At 42.4% G+C, this 23813-nt stretch overlaps 1 protein-coding gene across 1 annotated transcript in view; it reads left to right on the top strand.

Annotated features, from left to right (window-relative positions):
* The window catches only part of cfap46 (cilia and flagella associated protein 46), a gene marked incomplete at both ends in the record, with an annotated part of 99201 nt that extends 76292 nt beyond the window's left edge, over nucleotides 1–22909 (top strand). The window contains 14 exons of the mRNA XM_080782158.1: nucleotides 1223–1299; nucleotides 3882–4042; nucleotides 4777–4883; nucleotides 5837–5925; nucleotides 6149–6322; nucleotides 10037–10116; nucleotides 10442–10502; nucleotides 11457–11486; nucleotides 12367–12457; nucleotides 13152–13264; nucleotides 14629–14707; nucleotides 15642–15823; nucleotides 20659–20732; nucleotides 22781–22909. Of these exons, the coding sequence (XP_080638284.1) occupies nucleotides 1223–1299; nucleotides 3882–4042; nucleotides 4777–4883; nucleotides 5837–5925; nucleotides 6149–6322; nucleotides 10037–10116; nucleotides 10442–10502; nucleotides 11457–11486; nucleotides 12367–12457; nucleotides 13152–13264; nucleotides 14629–14707; nucleotides 15642–15823; nucleotides 20659–20732; nucleotides 22781–22909 (1447 nt within the window). The remainder of the gene's footprint in view (nucleotides 1–1222; nucleotides 1300–3881; nucleotides 4043–4776; nucleotides 4884–5836; nucleotides 5926–6148; nucleotides 6323–10036; nucleotides 10117–10441; nucleotides 10503–11456; nucleotides 11487–12366; nucleotides 12458–13151; nucleotides 13265–14628; nucleotides 14708–15641; nucleotides 15824–20658; nucleotides 20733–22780) is intronic.
* Nucleotides 22910–23813: the final 904 nt, after the last annotated feature.

The following is a 23813-nucleotide window of genomic DNA, read 5'->3' as shown; positions in this document are numbered from 1 at the left end:
ATGTCTAAAACTAAGACTAAATGTATAGACAATTTTGTCAACAAAGAAAAACTAGACTAAAATGTTAGGAAGGGAACTAGTGGACAAGAGATCCACTATAAGTAAAAGACACAAGTCATTTTACACTTGATTGCATGCTGAAAATATCTGATCTACATAACGCGTCGCTGTGCGACACGTTGTGAGCTTGTAGATCGGCTATTTTAAACAAGTGTAAAATCATCATTACGATGGCATCAAGGCCTGTCAAAATACATTTTAGTGAGCACCAGTCATATACTGGTGCTCATTAACGTCACATACATAGGTGAACAACACATAGGTGAACACGGACATTGCTGTTCCTTGGAGTGGTTGCACCACTCAAATAATACAAAATGACAAACTTCAATAACCTTGCTATCTTACTGTTGGCTCTCACTCTTCTCTCTCGCTCTCTCTTTGATGTGTGGCCCCATCTGCCTCCTCCTTCCACTCTCTCACTGTGTATGACCGCAGGTCGCATGTCACATTAGGTTTAGGTCGCAGACATTATCTGGAGCAGAATGGCCTGCAGTGTGGCAGACAGGCCGCTAGAGGGGTAATGTGTGTCGTAGTACAGGCCAGGTGGTGGGCAACTTTGACCATGAGCCACTACTTTTCCACACTCACTCCAGAGGGGCCACATTGCATATAGGTCATGGCAAAAATAGCAGATCTACAAGTTCAAAACGCATCGCTCTCCAACGCGTTTTGAGCTTGTATATCTGCTATATTTGAATTGAAATCCTGAAATGTTTTTTTTAATTTATTTCATTGGATTTTTTTTTTTCAAATGCATTTAGTATATTAACTTTATGGACTACATACAAATACATTGGACATATTGGACAAAAAATACAATAACATTTTTATACTAGTCATTAAGCTACTAAAATAGGGTCATGTTTGCGTGTTTGGAATTGTAACAGCTGAAATCAATACTATTATCAGTATTACGATTACAATTTAAGCATTTAGCAGACACTCCTATCCAGAGCGGATCAGAGTGAATGGAATGAACCTAGTCAACTAATAATAATTAGAATAATATTGGTCAATGTGCATAATCAGTGCTGGTGTTTAAAGTGTCAGGCCTCATTTCTATCAAGAAAGCCTCTTTAAGAATATATCATGTGAATAGACCTTCTATAAATGTGGGAAATCTCTCTGTATATGTGCGTGTTTGTTGTGTGTGTTTCAGGTCCGAGCTTTACGGAGCCTTCTATGAAAAGTCCAAGTCGACCGACGCTCCTAAAGGGAGGCCTGTGCAAGCTACAAGTGAGTCTTGTTTTTTCATGTTCACCAATAGTACATGCATTAAAGTTCTCAGTCGCCCACGATCGATTTCAGTCATTCGCATTCCATGGAAGCCCATGCATGTTGTCTTCTGTGAAGCAGGTTGCCCACCGAAAATAGTCTACCTACAATCTCACAACACGTCGAGCTGCAACGTTTTGTGAGCTTGCCTTGTAGATAGGCTATTTTCAGTTATTAGTAATTTTACATATGCCATTACATTATATCGCCCAGTCGATATGACAAATAAGGGCCGATCTGAAAACACCTGTGTATTCATCTTTCTTTAATCCTCCTTTTATTAGATAAAATAAAAGTTTTGTCCTGTGTTGTACTGTATGTCTTTTCATGAAAGCAAACGGCACTGCTTTCTTTTCAATGTCTCCCAAGTTAGTGCTTTTGGGAGAGCTAGAGTTTTAAACTGAACTCAATAAAAGGCTATATGTTGAAATGTAAGTGTCGGCTGCATCAACACCATGCATGCGTCAAAGAGACAAACTCCGTCCATAACTGTCTGCTGCCCAAAAATCACTGATCTACAAGCTCAAATTACTGTGTGACGCCTCAGCTCTAGGTCTAGCAAATGGGAGATAGGAATAATTTACAATTTAGGCATTTGGCAGACAATCTTGATCCAGAGCGAATTACAGTAAGCAAGAACAAAAACATGGTAATGCATCACAAACAATAGTCCTCATGAAGCATACGTACAGTGGAATATCTATAGGCCTATAATGAAATACATATATTATAAAATTACAAAGCATGCATGTGCAATTTGGAGACTCTTATGGACAGCTATCACATGGCTCTCCAACAGCACAACATTCAGAAGGCATTTTAGATGTATGGAGATTACAGGTCAATACATTCTCTATTAATCTCATGATCGATGATTTCATCAAACAAATGCATTGGGCTTGTATGCATGCCTAAACAATTACATTAACAGATCGCACAGGCGCTTAGCCTCTTTTGTGTACTGTAACCTTTCTGAGACTGGGCAATGTCAGTGCATTTCATTAGGCTTTCATGGCGCCTATATCTAAACATCGCAGCGGGTGCGGCAAGACCCGCCCTACAGCACTGTTTAATGTAATTTATTTGTGCGTGTTTTAGTATGTAACGCATCTTGCTTGTGGAATGAATGACACACTAACATGCATTGGTATTTGGCAGCCTCCTTTGATTCAGGATAGCAAACGAAGTAGGCGAGTAGTCTGTTAGGTTGTAGGCTAGAGTACGTATATTAGAGCAGGGGTTCTCAACCTTTTTGGCTGGGGACCCCCAGAAATGCTTTGGCCACTGTACCTGGTGGGTTCTTAAACCAAATATGGGAAACCCCACCATTCCAAAGTGTTATTCTTCTAAATTGTTTGATACGGACTCCAGCCGGAATCAAACCGGGGATGTTGTGGTTACGTCCGGGGTCAGCACTCAGCACCCTATCCAGTGTTATCCAGCCACCAAGCTGAAAACCCCTAACCCCCTGCGTCGGTAATTCCTGTTTTTTTAGGGGCATGGTGGTACAGTCGGTAGTGCTGTCGCCTCACAGCTAGGAGGTCCTGAGTTCGATTCCCGCTGGGGGCCTGTTCTCTCCTCCGCGTCATCGGTGCCCATACCCGAGGCGGGGTTGGCGAAAGGGCCTTTCTGTGTGGAGTTTGCATGTTCTCACCGTGTCCTCTAGGGTAGGTACCCTCACAAAAAACATGCAGTAATCCTGGTCTCTAAACTGCCTCCCCCTGGCCAGTCGGTGCGCCTGATGGAGGGGAAAGGAACTGGTCAGAATAACGTATTCCTTCCACGTGCTACGTCTGGCCGGGGAAACTCCCCTCTGTCAGGCGAAAAGAAGCAGCTTGGACTCCTCATGCATAGAACGAAGTATGAGGTCAGTCTGCTGCCCTCCCAGGTTGTCAGAGGATGTGTAGCGCCCAGGATTACATTAGATAATTGACACTGGGTGAAGAAATGGGTTGCAAAATCGTGGGATCGTCTAAGTAAAAAAATAGACAGCTTATTTTTTTCCCTAGCTGCAGGCGAACATGACATTTGACATACAGTGCTGGATACAGCATTGTTTTGAGTATTCACATGGAATGAAAAATCGTCATTTGTATTCCTGTGTAACATTTATCCATGAGGCAGATGGAAAGTTCAAGATTTAATGAAGGCAGGGAGAGAGAAAGTGAAGTGAAGAATAGCAAGGCAAACCAGAGTTTTCCCTCTGACCTCTTTGCAACTGCCCCGACGTGGGAACACATGTTTTTACCAGCCCGATTCTACTCTAAAAGCGATCATTAGCATAATAGCGCTCAAAATGACCTTTCTTGGGACAAGCCCTGCAAAAATCTACTTTCCAATGCAGCCCAAGAGATAGGGATGGAGAAAACCAAAGAGCAACTTAAGAGACGGAGGGAGACACAGTGAGATTTTGGAGAGACCTGAGAACAAGGCCGGAGGAGACGGTATACAGTAGCTGCTCAGGGGGACCAATTACAAGGCCCTGTACTGTATGCCGTCTGCCATTATGCATGTCTATGTTTGTGAACTCTGTATCGACGCAGGTTCACTGCGGTGCTCCAGGGTGGCCAAGGTCTCCGTCTGCCCCAGGGTTCTGCTGATGCTCCGGGATCGCACCGTGACCTTTGGCCTGGAGACCACGAGAAACCTCAAGGATGCCCAGTGGCACGGCGGAGAGGGCGAGGAGCCCGGAGCCTCCCAGGAGGTTAGGCAGACCCCCCCGACTGTGGGTCCTGGCCAGAGACCTCTGATGGCATTATTATCCTCTGCACACACAAGGCTCACATCTCACATGCCACTAAAATGTGGAACGCCCTACCAACAGCCACATAGTCTGAAAACCCACCTCTTCAGATTCCATCTAGGCCCGTTACGCCCGTAGCACTTGCCGTAGAACTTGCACTAGCCTTCGACGACCTTACAAGTGTATTCAAAGGCTAAATTTATGTAATTTAGATTTATAATGTAGCATTTTATTATATTTATAAATTAGCATTTTATGTAGACATAGCACTCTAAGGTATTCAAAACCACTCTCAAAGAGCACTTATAGGCGGCTGCAATTCGAAACTGGCCCCTGTAAAAGAGTGTCTGCTAAATGCCCCATTTATTTTTTAACTTTTTGTTTTGATTTGTATTATCATGAGAACGATGGCTTCCATTTTCACAACTTTTCAGGACTAGAAAACCTGCAGTTTCTATTAGCTTGAATCGATGATGTCACTGGTGGACAGGTTTCTGAACTGCCCACACAGCTCTCCTATGAACACAGACCGAGTAGGAAAAAAATGGTGCCATTTTATCATGATTATTGGTGAGGACCTACAGTATAGTATATGAAGATAGGTTGAAAAGTGGTCCTTCAATACAAAATTCAATCAATCACTTTTCTGAGCCTGACTAACAAATGTTGTCTATTTCCAACTTGTGCATGTTCAGAAAACCACGGCAGGTGAAACACTTGAAACTGCCTTCAGAGACATTGTGCGTGGTATGGAGGACTATCTGTATCCAATTCTCTCCCAGTTGGACTTCTCTTGCTTCAGGTGAGCTGCATATAATTCAGCAAATCTCCCCATTTAGTCTCCAACAGAGATGTGGATGATGTTGCTTTCCTAACTGCAGGGGTGCAGCTGTGTAAACATGTGATACTTAGTTTGAACCTTATTTAAGATGGAGAATTCTTCAAAAAGATAATCACACCCGTGTGAAGTGAGGGGCACTAATATATTAGTGTGTGTGTGTGTGTGTGTGTGTGTGTGTGTGTGTGTGTGTGTGTGTGTGTGTGTGTGTGTGTGTGTGTGTGTGTTTGTGTGTGTCTGTGTTCACGCGCCTTCGACATGTACTGTATACGCACATGCACATTCTTGTTTGGGCTTGATCACACGTACGAATGCCCTTCAATAAACCGCTGACCAAACAAAGTGACGTGTGGACTGTGACAAGGTTCAAGGTCTTTATGTCCCAGAAGGGCAATTAGGTTTATAGCAAGAGTAGTGGTTTAAAACATGCAAACAATACAAATAATACAGGACAACAACAGACATGAGACACCATAGCATAAACAGGTCTGGGAGCATCTAGTGCATGTATAGAATCAAATCAAATCAAATAAGAAAGGCTACATTCAGAAAAAGTGCTAGGATATACAGTGCGTGTTTCAACATATCATCACCACATTACATGTTACTGGCAGAATTGCTGTGTGACGTTCCGTGTGACGTGTGTCTGTCTGTCTGCCTCATAGCGTTGGTGAGTCGGGTCCTGTGTGTGTGTGTGTATGTGTGTTCGTCTCAAAACACATTGCTTACGTACCAACAGCGGGGAAAGCGGCGGGAATCTCACTCTCTCCTGGTTCGCCCTTCCTGTGTTTCTTGGGGCTTGGATCATTGCTTCCATTCCCCTCACTACTTACTTGTTTGGGCCGGGCGCCGGGCGAGCCCCTATAGCCTTTACCGATTCCTCCACTACCCTTCTGTCCTTATCTCCTCTCTCTCAGGCACTGCGCTCCATCAGTATCCGACCACCACGAGCCCGCCAAACCCAGAGAAAAGGACGAGAAGGTGGGATCTGATAAAGGTCTGTCAGGTGCGTCCTCTCTTCGACCAGAGCCGATAGTCAGTATGTGATCCCTCCCCTCCCGAGGCGGTGCATTAGAGCAGTGTTTCCCAAAGTGGGGTCCGGGGGTCCTTGAGGGAGATAGATAGATAGATATTGATGCCAATACTTTTGTCAAAATCAACAATGTGCCATACAAGTTGACTTGAGTGTGTGTGTGTGTGTGTGTGTGTGTGTGTGTGTGTGTTCGCAGTGAGCTCTCCCATGGAGTCGGGGGAGACTCTGGTGGTGCTTGCAGACCGCAGGCTGTTGCAGCTGCCACTAGAGGCGCTGTCCATCCTGCGGGAGGAGGGCCTGAGCTCCGTGACCAGAGACTTCTCCCTGCAGTTCCTTCACAACCGCCTGCACAGGGACGAGACGGAGAAAGGTGCCTCTCTCTCTCTCTCTCAATTCAATTTCAATTTCAAAAGGCTTTATTGGCATGATAAATTATATGTTCTACATTGCCAAAGCATACATACAACAAAACAAAAGTCATTGCGCACACAGAGACAACAACTCTCTGCACACGCAGAGACAACAACAAACATCCCAACAATAATGAACAAGCAATACAGTAACAATGAAAATAAATTAACAGACAACTACATAACTGTCTGGTGTGTGTGTGTGTGTGTGTGTGTGTGTGTGTGTGTGTGTGTGTGTGTGTGTGTGTGTGTGTGTGTGTGTGTGTGTGTGTGTGTGTGTGTGTGTGTGTGTGTGTGTGTGTGTGTGTGTGTGTGTGTGTGTGTGTGTGTGTGTGTGTGTGTGTGTGTGTGTGTGTGTGTGTGTGTGTGTGTGTGTGTGTGTGTGTGTGTGTGCATGCGCACGCACGCACGCTTGGGGGGTGGTTGTACTCGCATGGTAAAAACACCTTCATCCGGATCTGACACGGACGCGCACACGCTTAATAGTCCTTTTTCTCCTCAAAATGAGAAACTATGATCTTCTGCGTTGCTTCCAGAACTCGTCCTGCAGGCTCGTTCCTGCAGCATCGCAGGCGTGCATTAATGACGTTAAACCACCCCCTCTCGTGTAATGTTGCTTAATTCAACACCGAAAGAACACTTTCAGGGTTCAGTTAACCCTCAGGATTCTGCTGCGCAGGGCCATCAACTTTGTACACCATCCATGAACACAAGTACTCACACAACAGAGCTAATTTGCAGCAGCAAATCACACTCATGTCCATACTAGATAGCGGTGAAAACAAAAGGCCTGAGTGGCTGTGCGGCTATATTCCTCAATCATTAATTGGAAAAGTGCAACTGAGAATGGCGACTGGCTTGGCTGGTGGCCATGATGAGATGTTGTTACAGGAAGGTCTAAGCCCAGCCGTCAGTGTGCTGCTGCTTCTTTCACCTCCGCGTGTGTCCCACATATTAAGCAAATGTTTTAACATGATTATTATTATTTTAAGCACACTCTAAAAATATTGGGAATACCAATAGCTCATTACCTCTGTAACGCATTAAGACCCGAGGACGATTCTACATTAAGGCCTTCTATATCAGTGGTTCTTATTATGCTTTCTACATTTTTCAAAACTGTTCAAAAATAACACATGCTTGTGCTTCTGCCGTGGTGCGAGGTATTTTTGCATAGCCAACGCAAAACATCTGAAATGACACAGATGCTTTCCCGGTTTTAATATTGTGTGAAATGTTATCCACTCAGTCATTTTCCTCCCCTCTTTGTGCTTACTGTGGCTACTATTATGTTTTTATTTTATTTTGCTTAAACAGCCATACTGATGTCAACACATCTATCTGCAGCCTCAGCCATATAGAGCGTTGCAGTCCTGCCCCCTTTCATGACGACGCCAGGCCCAGGAAATAATTCTCAATGTATTTTCCCCATAGACATTTTAAAAAGTATTTATTTAAAGGCCTTTTAACACATTCCGTCCGTAGGACGTCTGGAAACGTCATAGCGACTCAAACCGTCTGTAGACGTCCTAGAACATCCTCAATGATACCGGGCGAGAGAGGAATATTATGATTTTTTTCCTTAACCCATTCTGACCTGAGATCAGATTCATACGAGGTTTCCACTCGACACACACTGGTCTGATGAACCCATTCTGACCTGAGATCAGATTCTAAAAATGTCAGTCGTTCTTCGAATTTTTCAAAAATAGCAGACCTACAAGCTCGTATCGCGCCACTCGGTGGCGCGATATGAGCTTGTAGATCTGCTATGTAAAGCACACTTATTATTAGGAACAGTAAAGGCCCTAGTATGCTATGCTTCCTTGTGGAACGCCACAGCTCACTGGGAGGGGGGGGGACAGTGTTCCGTTCACCTCCACCATCTGTTCTCTCCCCTCCAGGTAGGATTGCATCCAGCTCACTGATGTGCTATCAAAACCAATAGCTTTTAGCTTACCTTTAACCAGTATGGAGTGGTTCACGGTGTCAAAAGCCATCGACTCACTGGCCTTGGAATGTCTCGGGATCCCCCAGGAGGAAGTCACTAATGTTGCCCTGGAGTGTATTTGATGTTGCAAATACCCTTTTAAAAATGTAAACGTGTGCATAACCCTGGTCAGTGTTCAAAGGATATTATAGTTAGTGTGTGTCTGTGGGTTTGTATGTTGTTCCTGACAGATGCAAAAAGAGAAAGTAAACTTTTTTCACACATCAAAACATGAAACATATCCAAAAAACGAATCAGACACATGGTTGAGGATAAATGTGGGGACAAAAAGGGAGATATTCGTCTCTCACCTACAAGCAGCATTACCATACTTTTGACATCTCTAGTTTACCATTATGTCAAGAAGATATATATTGTCTGAAACCACTTTTGAAAGGGCTATTTGTTATTCTACATGATGCATACACAGGATTTTTTTTTAAAGGCTGCCTGTCTTCTTCTAGATACCTTGGGTCATGCAGCAAGCAAGCTGCAAAAGTTTTAAGATGGAACAGCACTGAGAATAAGTGCTGCTCCTTACACCCAATTTTCCAAAGGATGATGATAGAGGAAAATGCCGTAGTGTCACCAAAATGTTTCATCCTAGCTGGAATTGGTCTATCTTAATTTGGCCGGATTCATCTTCCAGGGAGAATGAACCCGCTGGGGTAGTTTCATGGCAATCTGCCCACTACATTTCTTTTTAGATATCTATTGTGTGTATAGTTCCAGTGGATATTGTGGCCTAATGGAGGAACTAGAGGAAAGGTCATCGGGTCACTAAAATCAGTGGGCCATTGTGTGTGGCAGTCTTTTTTCCGTCGACTAATACTATGACGAAAAATGTTTGTCGACTACCTTTTTTCACTGACGACATAAAAACGAAATGAAAACTAAGCCATGTGAGCTTGTAGATCGGCTGTAAAAACAGGATGGCATCAAGGCCCGCCAAAATACATTTTAGTCGACTAAATCAACTGTAGATTTAGTCAACTAAAACTAGACTAACACTAAAACATTCCAGGTGACTAAAAAGTGACTGAAACTAACTATTGACTATTGAAGAGACTACGACTAAAACTAAAATCAAAATTTGCTGCCAAAAACAACACTGGTGTGTGGTTCATGAAGGAACACAAAACAGCCAGTAGTTTTTGAGATTTGTTGTCGGGGAACACAGCTCTAAATGTTTGGAGTGCCGGCGCTAATAAAAACCATATATAGTAATAAATAATAAAGTATTAATAAAGCATGCCATTGATATATTTCTTTATTTGTCTTTATGACTTTGTGTAAATTACAAGAATGTGGCAGCCTGCACTTTTAGCAAGTCACGCTTCTAGCAAAGTCCATGTCTGATACATTAGGGGTATTCAGATTAGTTTTCATTTTAAACTTTTAGAACCAAAGTATCACTCATACAGTCAGTTACTGTAGTCCACTATTTTTTATTTTTATTTTTTTATGTTCAACATAGGGTATATTTTACCAGCAGCTCAAACAACTAGCCTATTACATCAAAATATCATGGGCCATGCAAATATCCTTGAAGTGAAGTTTGTGGAGGTTAAGGAGTTCGAATAAGAAAGAGAAAGAAAAAGTATTGACGACCAGTCAAAATGCTGCTTAATTTATCCCCTCAGACGAGCGCTCGCGTATTAATTCTGCATCATGTTTATGACAGTTGAAAGCGACAACAAGAAGGAGACCAAAGGTGGCAAGGCAACCAAGGGGAAAGGAGATCAAAGCAGAACCATCAAAGTGGTGAGTTCAGTCAATTAATCTGGGCCTGCCAGATACAGCCGTACGGCAGTTTTACTCTTACCAGCAGTCAGCACTGCCAATTATTTGCCTCTGCCGCTCTTTTAAGTGTGGCTTTTCAATCAATTACATAATGTGTTTTTGTAAAGATCCTATTTCAGCCAGGTCTGTGGAGCATTTATCATGTCTCACACTGTTGCTCTCCTTCCCCCTCCTCCCTGACTCGGTTCAAAACCTTCTCATTGTCGACTGCTGCTGGCATTTGCAATCGTAAGAGAAAGTAAGTCTAAACTGAAATGACTTAGTGGATATAATTTCCTCCATGCAGGTGCCAGTGAACCGTGTCTTGCCTGCGAATGCAGTCCCCGTAGACGCACGTCACTTCAAATGTATCTTTTTTGTCTTTATGTGAAAATATATATTTGACCTCGGTTGCATATTGCTGCTGTATTGCTGCCCTTTAGAACTCAGAAACCAGCTAACTCAAGTTTTATTTTTATTTATTTTTTTAGTGCTATTGAACACCCTTTACGTCTGTGTTCAGGTTAACTAAATATTGAACCAATGAAAAGTATTAATGAGCTAACTACACTTGAGCTGGATGTTTTCATGTCCTGAAAACTCTACATTTTGGAGTTGGGTTCTGCCCGACATGTCTTAACAAACATAGACCAATTGTATGGTGCATGTTTAAATGATCCATGGTTAAAGGACCACTTCACCACTTTTCAACCTGCCGGTATCTTAACATTAGTGAGAACCAATTGGTCCTCACTAATGGTTCATGATACCATACCACAAATTTGTTCTACTCTGTCTGTGTCTCATAGGAGGGCTGTGGGCATTTCAGAAACCCGTCCACCATTAATCAGATTTTTTTTATATATATTTAGATTGTATTATCGTGAGAACGATGGCTTCCATTTTCGCATTGCAACTTTCCAGGAATAGAAAGCCTGCAGTTTTTATTAGCTTGGATTCCCCATCGATGTCACTGGTGGACGGGTTTGTAAACTGCCCACAGCCCTCCTATGAGACACAGACCGAGTAGGAAAAGATTGTGGTATTTTATCATGAACATTAGTGAGGACCAATTATATGAAGATAGGTTGAAAATTGGTAAAGTGGTCGTTGAAACAAGCTCAGTATTGATTTGTCATAGTTATGTGGTTCTGTATATTGTCCTTCAAGTGCTCAATATTTCACCACCGTAACATGGCTCAGTTTAAATCCCCCCCCCCCCCAATAGTATTGATTACCAATGCAATTTCAAACGTCCAATGCTATTATGTACGGTATGGTGACATTTTTTGCATAAAGTTATTCTTGACGGACTACCCAAGATATTGTGGATCTTTACGAAGACACTCTTGGTAAGTGGATGGATGTGACCGTCCGATGCGAGAGGATCTGTGGACATGAATCACTTCCAAATGTTATGTGAATGCCGCCTGCATGTGAAGATTAGTCTTTGTTTTCTCTCAGGATCAGTTCAACGATTATTTATTTTTAAACGGTGGCTATAGATTCAGATTTTCTACTACAGCACATCTCGGAGGCAAATATTGTATTTTTTACTCCGCTACAATTATGTGTGCTTTTTCTTAAAAAAATGGATTGTGCAACCCATTTTTTTCACCCAGTGTCAATTATCTAATGCAGTGGTTTTCAACCAGTGGTACGGGGACCACCAGTGGTCCTTGATGGTGTTCCATGTGGTCCCCAGCTAAATGATGGAGGGTCGGTAGCCAAATGGACTAGAGGGCAGCACGGGTCCATCTGGAAACCGAATATCGGTTCGGCCCCTCGGGCAGGGTCGGGGGGGGGGTGTTCTTCCTGACACTCTGCAAGGAGAACGGTGTGCAGTGATTAATGTCCCACAGCGCTGGCCCCAAACTCAGCCCCCTGTTGCTGACAGGACGGGACGGGCTCAGGCCACATGTTCTGTCTCTCCGGTGTCCTCCACACCGCTGGAGTGTCCTTCGTGTCGCCAACCTCCAACTTCTCTGCCTCATTATAAATCCACTTGCAATTCAGATTTTGTCTTTTGTATTTTACGATGTCAAGAAAGGGGGGGGGGGGGGTGTATGTGTGTGTGTGTGTGTGTGTGTGTGTTCCTCGTGTGGGGGGTATATGGATCGGGGGTCTGTACGTACAGTATGTCCGCAAGGACAGACAGTTTAGGAATGCACAGAAAGTTTTGCCAATTCTATTTTGGGGTTAGATAATGAACTGTGTGTGTGTGTGTCTCAGATGGGACCAGTCTGACGCAGAGGATGCAGATGACCCTGGACAACCTCGGTCAACATTTGGCCGGGTGGGAGGGCACCAAACAAACACCCAGGTACAGGTCAAAGGTCAAGCCATTCAGCGGCACTTTACAAAGCCTCACATAATCCATAGATCACTGTCAACATAGCAGTTCCACATGGGGGCACGCTGCTGACTGCTGCACAGCACGCTGCTGACTGCTGCACAGCACGTTTCACTAAGCTGCTGCGGGCGGCCCCCCGTGACTCACCGCAGACTATGATAAACTTGACACGACATGGCGATGATATATATACACGTCGTTTTGAGTGTCGCGGGCCGCGTCCTTGTTCATGTCACATGATGCAGAATGCTGGGCCAATACCAGTGGTGGAAAGTAACTGTGCATTTAATTATGAGTATTTGTACTTGGCAGAGGCTTTTTCTCCACTGCAATGTTTTGAAAACTTTAGTTACTTTGGAGATTTGTATTATTACAAAACATACATTAACCACTCTCTCTCTCTCTCTCTCTCTCTCTCTCTCTCTCTATTTATTTATACGAATACTTTAGTTATTTCTCTTACAAGTAAAAGTCCGGTAATCAAAAATGTAACTAAGTAGTTCTACGGCAACAAATATTCTTTCGTTTTGGGTCTGAGAGCCTAGATGTCATCAAATGGTGGACCGTGGCTCAAATGCTGAATAAATAATGTGCCTTGATATGAAAAACAATCACAAACTGTGTCCGTGTTCCCCTCCGCTAACCCCGCTCCATGTCTATCCAGTCCCTCTGAGGTCGAACAGCTGCTGTGCAAATGCAGCGCCTTCGTTTACTTGGGAAGGGAGCGCTTCACGGCCATCATCCCGCCCGGCAAGCTGGCAGCACTAAACCTTTCCGGTAGAGTATCTGATTGTTCATTTTTACTAACACAGTAACACCTTTAGCGTTGCATTTATACAATAATGTGTTTTTTCCCATTGGCCTAATATTAACTGAATTGAGAAGGGATGAGCTGAATTTAATGTTATCTATATATTTATTTCCTTGGGTCATTTTAAACCCAAGTTTAGGACAATGACACTGTGCACCCTTGATCGCTGTGCAGACTGTATTGTTTACTCCCCCAGTGTTACCTAAATACATTGCCCGTCCCAAAACTGTCTTTTGGGCCTTCACACCTTTCACAAATGTCTCACACAACACAGGTGTTGGATAATTTATTTATTTCCTTATAATATTTATTTATTCCTGTCAGTCATAGGCAAACAAATGTACCACACGGCCCGGCTTTAATTTGATGTGATTGACAGAGCTCCATCCCGCTGGGATCCACCCTTAGGCCAAACACATGCGCCACCTGCTAGCCTGGCATTAGGGCTGCTAACTATAGTGAGACTGACACCTGCTAGCCTGGCATTAGGGCTGCTAACTATAGTGAGACTGACACCATGACCTGAAGTCCAGCTGTTGCCTCAACACAGCTCCACACTTCCTTGTTGTACGAGCCCGCGGCAGGAGCAGCATCATTATTGCAGACGATGGAAGTGTATTTCCTCGCATCTTATTTAACGCAATATTATTATGCATTCTTGTTATTTTGTCTTGGTTCACTTGTCTAGGTTGTTTTAGGTCACTGTTGAGCTTTGTTTTGTCACCAGTGTTCATTTCTCGTGTGTGTGTGTGTGTGTGTGTGTGTGTGTGTGTGGGGGGCTAGCACTGTGGCGTGGTCATAATACTTTACCTCTGGTCTAAAAGATAATGTAATTATTCTATATGCAATTTCATCGATTGATAAATTGATTTCTGATTGATTTGGTTCTCAGAGTATTTTTTTACTGCATTTGATGTTTTATATATTATTATTATTTTTACACTGCAGCCATATGGCAGTGGTTCTCTCAACCAACCCCTGTGTGTCGTGGGGGCCCCCGCATGATGTTGGGGGGGTCAAAATAAAGTGACAATTGAAGCACAATTGAAGACATTTTTAATACCTAAAAAAAAAAGAAAAGAGATACCATTACTGCATTACTGACGGCAATCAACAAACTATACTATAAAAACTGGTCAAACATTGGAGGGGAAACGTGTGAAAATGCAACCGAGCTCTTACATCAAGTGCTTGTCAGGGTGGTGGTAGTGGTTGGATGGGGGTCCGGTCCCCAGTATAAATTATGATTATTTTTGGTGGGGGTCACGGCCTGAAAAGGTTGAGAACCAGTGTCATTATATTGTAGTAAGAGTTACCTTTGTCTCCCCAGAGTGCCGTATGGCTCTGCTCTTTGACCTGATGCAGAACAGTGCTACTAGTATCCAGTCAAACACCGACATAAATAAGAGGTAACACAATACTCTGCTCAGTGAATCTTGTACCCACCCCACGATGGGAACTATGCACACCTTTTTACTTTTAAAACTGTGATGTGACAATAAAGATGATTAGTGCGGCGGTTAAGCTCATATGGAAGGTATTGTGCATTTTATGACTAAAGCATGAAACTTTCAGGATATCGTCTACACACCCCAAGGTTTGATTTCAGACGTGGAACCACTTTCTGACTGACCTCTGGTGACCTTGAGGGGTCATTGACCTCAGAATTGCATTTTTGGCACGTTTTGCTCCATTATTTTCCACTATAATAATTTATTATGTTTGTTAAATGGAAGTTTTGTTCTAATGAATGACAACTTAACCCCCAATAGTCTACAGAAATGGTGAATCATGTCAACTTTTATGATATAAAGGTTATGACATTGTTATAACATTAAAAACATCTAGGAGAGTTAGGTTAAGCTCATATATGGAAGGTATTGTGCATTTTACGTCTTAAGCATGACACTTTATACAGTGCTAGCGCAATAAAATAAAGATGCAGCTCTTCATACAGCTACAAAAAGGACTGTATGAAGCGGTACTGTATAAGGAAAGAACCACAGAAGAGATTTTTTTTTAATGAAGTTAGGGAAGACAAAATTACAGAAAGACTCACTTGATTGATGAGTTTGTTTGGTTTTTATATCCAATATCGTTACAGTATATTCAAAGGTGCTATAGGGCATAGCAGTGGTGGCCATTTTCTGGTTCCATCCATCCATGTAGATGAAAGTTTCATGCTTTAGTCATAAAATGCACAATTGGTTTGGTTATCCGCCGCAGTAGATTCTGATTCCCTGCTGACTCTGTTTGACCAGAATGGAACAGAGTCTTAATCATTATCATTGAAGCAAGCAAGAGTTAATTTCCATTTCCATTTCCAATATGGCCGCTGTGCAGAGCTCATTTAACCATCTCTCTCTCTCTATATCCGTTTGTCTCCCGTGCTGGTCTTCTTGCTCTGGACAGACCCTTGGAGACGGCAGTCCTTCTGAGCCTGGCAGGAGTTCGCTGTATCGTCCTCAACCAGTGGCACAGTAGTGTTCAGATGAACGCACACCATATGGATTCAGTCTTGGACAGTGAGTGGCTGTTGCACGCACGCATGCACGCACACACACGCACACGCACACACACACACACACACACACACACACACACACACACACACACACAGTACTAAGGCTGTACCCTAGCCCTGCTTTTTAGGACTCGAACTTCGGCAATCAGCAGACATTTTCGAGCGAACATCCGAACCATTCGTTTTTTATTAATTTAAAATATAGCCTTCGAGCTCCGAACCTCGGTGCGGGGGGGGGGAGTTTGCATGTTCTCTAGGTACCCTCACAAAAAACATGCAGTAATCCTGGTCACTAAACCGCCTCCCCCTGGCCAGCTGATGGAGGGGAAAGGAACTGGTTGGAATAACGTGTTCCTTCCACACGCTACGTCCAACCAGGGAAACTACCCCTGTCGGGTGTAAAGGAGCAACTTGGACACTCAGGCATGAAGGAAGCATGAGTTCAAGTCCGTTGCTCTCCCCTCGTCCCCCATATATGGGGACTAGGTTGGTGGAGGGTGTGTAGATGATTGACACAGGGGTGAAAAATGGGTTACAAAATCGTGGGATAAAAATATATATATTAAAAACAAAAAAAACGGGCTTCCTGTGCACTAACTTCCTCTTCAAAATAAGAGCCACGTGTAATGATTAGTCAACACTAGTTTTATTTCTAAGTCTACTTACAGGACGTTAACGTCACATTTGAGTTCCTTTTGAATGCCTGTCAGATTTCTCTACATAACTGTCTCAGCTGTTGGTGCGCAAATGAGCCTTGCATGCCTTTGATGGCACAGACATTTTTTTGACGATGTATGTGCACTGGCACACCGGTTGTGTGCCCCCCTGACACATCTAAACATGTAACATGTATACACAACATGAACATAGTACTCTTATTATGCATATCGCATTCTCGCAGAGATATATTTTCGGAGAAAAAAAAAAACGAATGGTCAAGCCCAAAATCTCAAAATCGGTCAGAAAGACCGCTCCGACGTGCTAGTGTTAAGATTTGAGTACCAATCCTAACGAGCGAACCCCGAAGCCAGGCCGTAGAAGTATGCAGATGGTCATGCAGATGGCCGTGCAAATAAAACGCATAAATAATATATTAGTTTGCCTCTTCTACAAAACATAAAAGTTACTGTCGCACGTGCCAAGCTGTCATTCTCTTGTATTATTTCCAGTGTTGGGGAAGTTACTTTTAAAAAGTAAGGCATTATAGTTATCGTTACTTATCTAAAAAAGTAATTTGTTACTTTACTTTACTTTAAAAAATTATAATATAAAAAACGATTTAAAAGAAGGTTTTTTGTTCTGTCGCACAGTAAGAGAAAACACAACTTAGTCCTAACATTATATGAAATGTAGTGGAACAATAAAACATGTTCAGGAATTTTGACAGGCATCTTTATTGTAGCCTCAACTTGCCTTCAAAACAATTAAACAAATGGTGCTGTCAGTGCAATATGAAGAAAATAAATAATAATCAAATAAAATGAGTACACTCTTCTTACACCGTAAAGTAAATAAAATAAATAAGCACATTGAGATGTTTTTCACATTTTCACGGTTTGCGTTGCTTTTTTTGGCTGAGGACAATGTTTTATGTCCGCCACACAATTTACATTTCACCTCAATGTTTTTGTCGTCCTTGGGTCGCAAGTACTCAAAATAGTGTTTAAATTTCCACCTCTGTTTTTATCATGTTAGGGTGTATCAAGCCATGTGGGCTGACAGGCTAGTATGACTGCACAAACGAAACTGTCAACAGAGAGCGCTCTCTGCACTGCAGTCAGCACAGCACAGAGACGCCTGTATGATAGACTCACGGAGCTGCGAGACTTTTTTTTCACTGATCACATAAGTTGACATAATAACGCCATAACGCGCATAACGCTCGCACAATAACTATAAGGCCGTTATGGAATGGGGAAATGTAAAGCGTTAGGTTACAAGTTACTGCAAATAGTAGTTACGTTATGTAACGTAATGCATGTGAGGGCGTTAGTCACAACACTGATTATTTCCCACCTCAGACGGAGGACAGTCTGGTGAAACCAGCTGTATTCTGTAGTGTCGGTAGGCCAATCAGAGGCAGGTGGGGCGTTACCATGTCTATGCTCAGACATAGAATAGATATACGCGCCATGCACTAATCAAGGTATATACTGTACTACTAACAAATGGGGCGGGACAATTGCCACTCAACATGGTCGAGGGCTTGGTACACAGGAGATCCACTCCTAATTCCGACGGAGCGTTAGTCAGACATGCGGGAAAGGCTCGAGCATGTTCCGATCACGTTTTTAGCTCCCGATCCGATTCCGATCATTTGATTTTGAGACGCACCGATGCCGATCTTTCCCATATTGTGGCATTGTGGCATAATCAGAACGTCAGAGAATTGCTCGTTAATAGATTGATTCCACCTGCTGCCTGCCTTGTGCATGAAAAGAGCACTAAACATGTTGCCTAATCTGCAACTAGTTAACAAGTTAAATTGCACATACTATACAAAAGTATAAAGAGTTATTAGAAACAGTGAAAACGGGCCATTTATAGAGGAATATGGACAGTAAACGATGTCGATGTGTTTATCTTACCTGGGGTCTCTCATTGCAAAGTTACACAAAGGCTTTGCTGTGACATTTTGGCTGCTTGCTTGCAAAGAATATAATTTAGAGAGACTTGAGAATGTCTCCTCCCGAGCTTTTATCATTGATGCCTGCTTGCGTTTGATATTTTGTTCACCCTTTTGGTGGAGAGATATGCAATAGGGGTGCTTTCAGTACATATGACTGGTCTGCGGACAGTCTGCTGGAATCATCATCTGTGTCTGAGCCAAAACTACAGTATACTACAGCAGGGGTTCTCAACATGTGGGTCGCGACCCCTCAGGGGTCCCCAAATTATTTTATTGTATTATTATTATACATTTTTGTGCAAATGAATGGCTGTAAAATGGTTATTTTTAAAATCATTAACATGGTGAAACTCATGATGTCATCAAGATGTGTTTCACCATGTTAACAGGTTCCATCCATCAGACGTGTCCACATGTCATAGGGAATCCAATCGACGGATGCATAGGACGTGTGTACACGTCCTAATGCATCCTCAATGATATCAGGCGAGAAAAGAATTTTCAGAATGTTTTCCTTTTTTTATTTTTGAGTCAAAATATGAACGCTTTTTGGAACATTTAGCGATACAATGGAAACGAGAAAGGTAAGCAAGCAAAATATTTATCCGTTTTTTTCCAGATTTTTCCCGGGGGGGGGGGGGAGTGTTGTTCCAAAAACGTTTCCTCTGAAAGAATATATATATTCAAAGATTTGCGCCACATTTTCACGATTTTTCTAAAATGGCAGATCTACAAGCTCGTAGCGTGGTACTCTGTGCAGCGCTATGAGCTTGTAGATCTGCTATTTTTCAACAGCTAAAGTATATAACGTAATGTTAGCTATACTGTACACACTACAGTGACTGACACACGTTGCGTTGCAGGACTTCTCCTAGCAGGAATGACCTCTGGACAAAGTGTTCATGCCTTGAGGAAAGTAGATGTGGATGTCGCGGACAGAGATCACAAGCACACAGCATTAAACGGTAAACCCCTTACTGTATTATGAATATGGGGCTCCATTTTCGTCACCGCTAAACCCCTTATCCCTAAACTTCTTCGCCTTTTTTTAAATATTTTGCGAAACATTTTTGAATAGTTAAAATGGCCAGTCTACAAGCTCACAACGTGTCAATTTAGATTGGCTAGTTGAACGATTAAAAAATGTTTTTCAAAAGAGTAAAAAAAAGGCAAAGAAGTTTAGGGATAAGGGGTTTAGAGGTGACGAAAATGGAGCCCATGGTGTTTTTGTACCACAGAGTTATATATCCAACAGAGTGCATTCTGGGATTGTATTGGGCCATACGTGAACGCGCTGGACCGTTCATAGCATAGCACGTGTTCACATATGGAACATAGCGTTCAGGTATGGAACATAGCGTTCATGTATGGAGCATTGCGCGCGTTCATGTATGGAGCATTGCGCGCGTTTGTTCACATATAGAGCATTGCGCGCGTTTGTTCACATATAGTGCCGCTCGAAGCTGCAATACCACTACCATCGTTTAAATGCTTCCTCTCTGTGACGTCTCTTATTATTGTATAACTATGTTTTGTGCAGGCACTCACTGGATGACTGTACTTCACTCTCATCGTTCTCGTATTTCTGTGTATTTTACTATTTTTCTCTCACTCCGACATCTCTCCTCATCTATCTTTATCCTCATTGCCTTTTGTCTATCTCTAATGTCAGTTTCATCTCAATTTCTTTTTTTCTCTTGCTGTGTCATGCCTTTCTCGCTATCCACATTTTTCCCCGCCAAGGTACTGGGGCTCCTTGTGTGTGTGCTTTGCTTCCTTCAGGCCGTGCTGCCATGTCTGCTTATAAGCAACCTTTGACTTGCTTATTTGGGCTTGCTTCCTAATGTTGTTTAAACCATTGGTTTTCACATTTCTTGACGTCAATGAACCCCAGATTAATATGTAATTGTCCATAGACATCCATCTGAAAATATTTTGTGCCTTTTTTATATGTTCTATCAAAATATTTCGAGTGTACAGATGTACAACCTCACAATGTGTTGCTGTGAGCTTGTAGATCAGCTATTTTCATTTGTGCTGGTTTTCATAGACCTGGCCACTTGTTTCTCTTGCAAAACTGGCAACACAGCAAGAGAAAGAGGAACTTATGCACACACACAAACGCAAAGACTGACGGGCCATTTGAAAAAGGTGGATACTGTAGGAGTCTTACCATGCGTTTCTCTCCCCTGTCCTTTCCTCCGCAGATGATGCGTCCCAGTCTGACTCCAGGAGTAATGAGATCCACAAAGTTGCAATTTCACTGTCTCCATTCAACTGCGTACTTTATGGTCTTCCTAACTTAGTTACAATATGATTCATTTGATTGCCCGGGTTAAATTGATTTGCAGCATACCGTGCTTACCGTAGTCTAATTGTGTAGCCTAATTCAAACAATAACCACAGACCCAAGAGTTGGATGCCTTTTTGAAGAAAAATAAACTATAAAAATTAAATATATATATATATATTGAAAATTCCTTTAATCTGGTGTGCAGGTGATGACATGCGCAATAGAATTTAAATTTATTTATTTTATTTATAATGGGCTTCGGTGGCATCGAGGGCCAAAACTGGTAATCACCAGGTTAATGTAATCAAAGGAAAACAACTATTGTCTCTTTAAATTCACATTCCTCTTTCTCTGAATATGAATCTAAATAAATGTTTCTCACGACATTGAGATTCATTTTCTGTTTTGTTATGTACTGTACAGTACATTGGCACCAGAGGACAAGAACCAGGGCTTGCTGTGTCATGGAAGAAGGCCTTGTTACTGTATGACAGATTGGGTTAGTAAGTAAGTAAGTAAGTACATTTTATTTGTAAAGCACCTTTCAAGACAAAGTCACAAGGTGCTGAACGGAACACAGAACAAGCCATCAACAAGTTAAAGTCTGACTGTTAGTAATTCATTTCAAGCCTTTAATCTTGGAGCCCATTGAGGGTAAACCTCATGCAATTCAATTCAATTCAAAGGGCTTTATTGGCATGAGAAAACATACGTTTACATTGCCAAAGCACTTCCAACAGCAGTGGTTTTCAACCCTTTTTCATATCAAGGTCCATTATTGTGCATTTGAGCAACGGACCACCCTTTGATGACATTTAGCCTTTACTCAAAACGTAAAATATTTAGTTGTCGTTGGTTAAAGGGACATGGACACTTCAAAAATATATGTTAATGACGTTTAGAAGATTTAGACCACTTTCCTGGGGGTCTTTATCATCATCATCACCTTTATTTATACTCGAAAATACAGTTGAGGGCAAGCCCTCATTTTCAATGTAGCCGAGGTTACAATACACAAAATACAGTAAAAAAAATATATACAAAAATACATCAAACAACATTATAAATCAGAATAAATTATACAAATGTGTGTAATATGTGGTTTTAGATATTTTTGATTTTAGCAGTGAGCCCGTTGCTCAAAATAACAATGGAAATGCATTTCCCATGTATATTATGTGATTGTTGTAACCCTGGCCTAGGGGTGCCAAGGAACATAGCAAACAGGGAAGACGCAATTTACAAAGTAATCAGTATCTATCTTTACATTTTCTCTCAATGTGCGCGTGCGTCTGTGTGCGAGCGAGAGAGAGAGACGTGTGTGCTGACTAGGGAGGCGACTAGACGTCGGGCCGCTACTAGTTTATTAAATTAGTATTTATTAAATAATCCAAAATAACGAAACAAATCGGGAATCAGGAAATGTGTGTGTGCGTGAGTGGATTATCAAGTGTTGCATTGGTGAATCTATCTCTGGTGGGACGCTACTTCAAAGACGTCACGCGCGCACCTCACTTATACACTACACAATGAACAATTGACATGTGTCTAGGCTCATTCCTATGCTAATTCACTCTGCAGCTGTTGTAAACTGTGTTGAGGTGTGAATTTAAGGCTTCGATGCATGCAATTGTGTGAGTGCCAGAGATTAGCTGATAACGGACGGACGGACAGAGTGCAAAACATACTCTGTCCCCATGCCTTCGGCCTGGTGGAGGCAATGAACTGGGAGAGGTGATCAGGTCCAGAGCTGGGGCAGAGGCTTTTGTGATGGTTCTGGACAACTGTGGGTCCGATGTACTCTACACCAGACACTGCACTCCCTGTGGTGGTGTGGAACGTGCGTGTCAAATTTGAAGTCGGTGGGATAATGGTTCTTGAGTTATGTGGATTAGAATTTAGGCATTTAGCAGACACTAGTCCTTGCAAGAACATAAATGGAATATCTATATAATGAAACTATGCATGTATACTATCTAGTGCTATGTCTAAATAAAATGCTATCTAAGTTACATAAATTGAACCTTGGATCATAGGGCAAGTGCTACAGCAGTGCTGTGTTCTGTCGCTGGGATGGCGGAAGGTTTCAACAGCAGGCTGGCATCGCTGTTGCCAGCCAGGGTGTTCTTGCTGGTAGTGGTTTATATTGTGAACAAGTAGCCTAAACCTTAGTACAGTACTGTATGCATGCATAGTTGCATACCCATACCTGGCAGGTGAAAAGAAGCACCCAGATTAGCATTTCAATGCCTGATCTGCATGTGTACAAGGGACAGGCAACGCGGTCCAATTCCTCATGGGGGCCCTGACCCCCCGGCCCCCACAGACTCTACGTCACTGCGTGGCACATTTATAGATAGATTATGGAGACTCAACGAAGTAAATTATTTGCCAAACAAAAAGTCTGGGCATCTGGGTGGCATAGCCGTAGGGGACTAGGGGTAGGTAGGCACTCCATGCACCCCTGTAGAGGCTGTTAGATTCCTACATGGTGCCTCCGGCATGGCCAGGTGCTCCCAATTAATATAATTGGGCCGTGTTTGTTGATGGAAAGATGGCAGGGATTGGGTTCTTTGATGCTGCACTGGCAACTCCTATAGTCTGTGAGCCAGACAAGATGACATTACCATGTGTGGATAAAACCTATATATACTTCGAAAGCGTATACAGTATTTCAAAAACATAAAAGAAACACCAAAACCTGTTTCTTTTATGCCTACTCACAGTATCTATTTTATTATTCAATGATACATTTAGATATTGAATATTCCCTCGTTTAAAACCTTGGACTTGAAATGAAATAAGAGTGTTGACCTTGGCTTTATCCAATTTTCCGATTTTGATTCTGGAAAGTTCTGCAATTTTGGGCATGTCATCTTATTTGTACTTGATCTCCTTGCCCCCGTTGCCATCCCCCCTTATACCCTCTTCTCTTTTTTCACGATGGGAACTAATTTCACCCACTTTTTACTTGATGTGACAAGTCGATTATTCTAAACCATTTCTTAAAACAAGTGCGAGAGGGTGACATCCAGTCCAGTAGAATGGTTTGGCTGCAATAAGTTAACC

The sequence above is a fragment of the Protomyctophum bolini genome, assembly GCF_963924005.1.
Source record: "Protomyctophum bolini genome assembly, chromosome: 14".
NCBI lineage: Eukaryota > Metazoa > Chordata > Actinopteri > Myctophiformes > Myctophidae > Protomyctophum > Protomyctophum bolini.
Note: the sequence above shows the minus strand (reverse complement) of the source record. Positions and strands in the feature narration are given on the sequence as shown.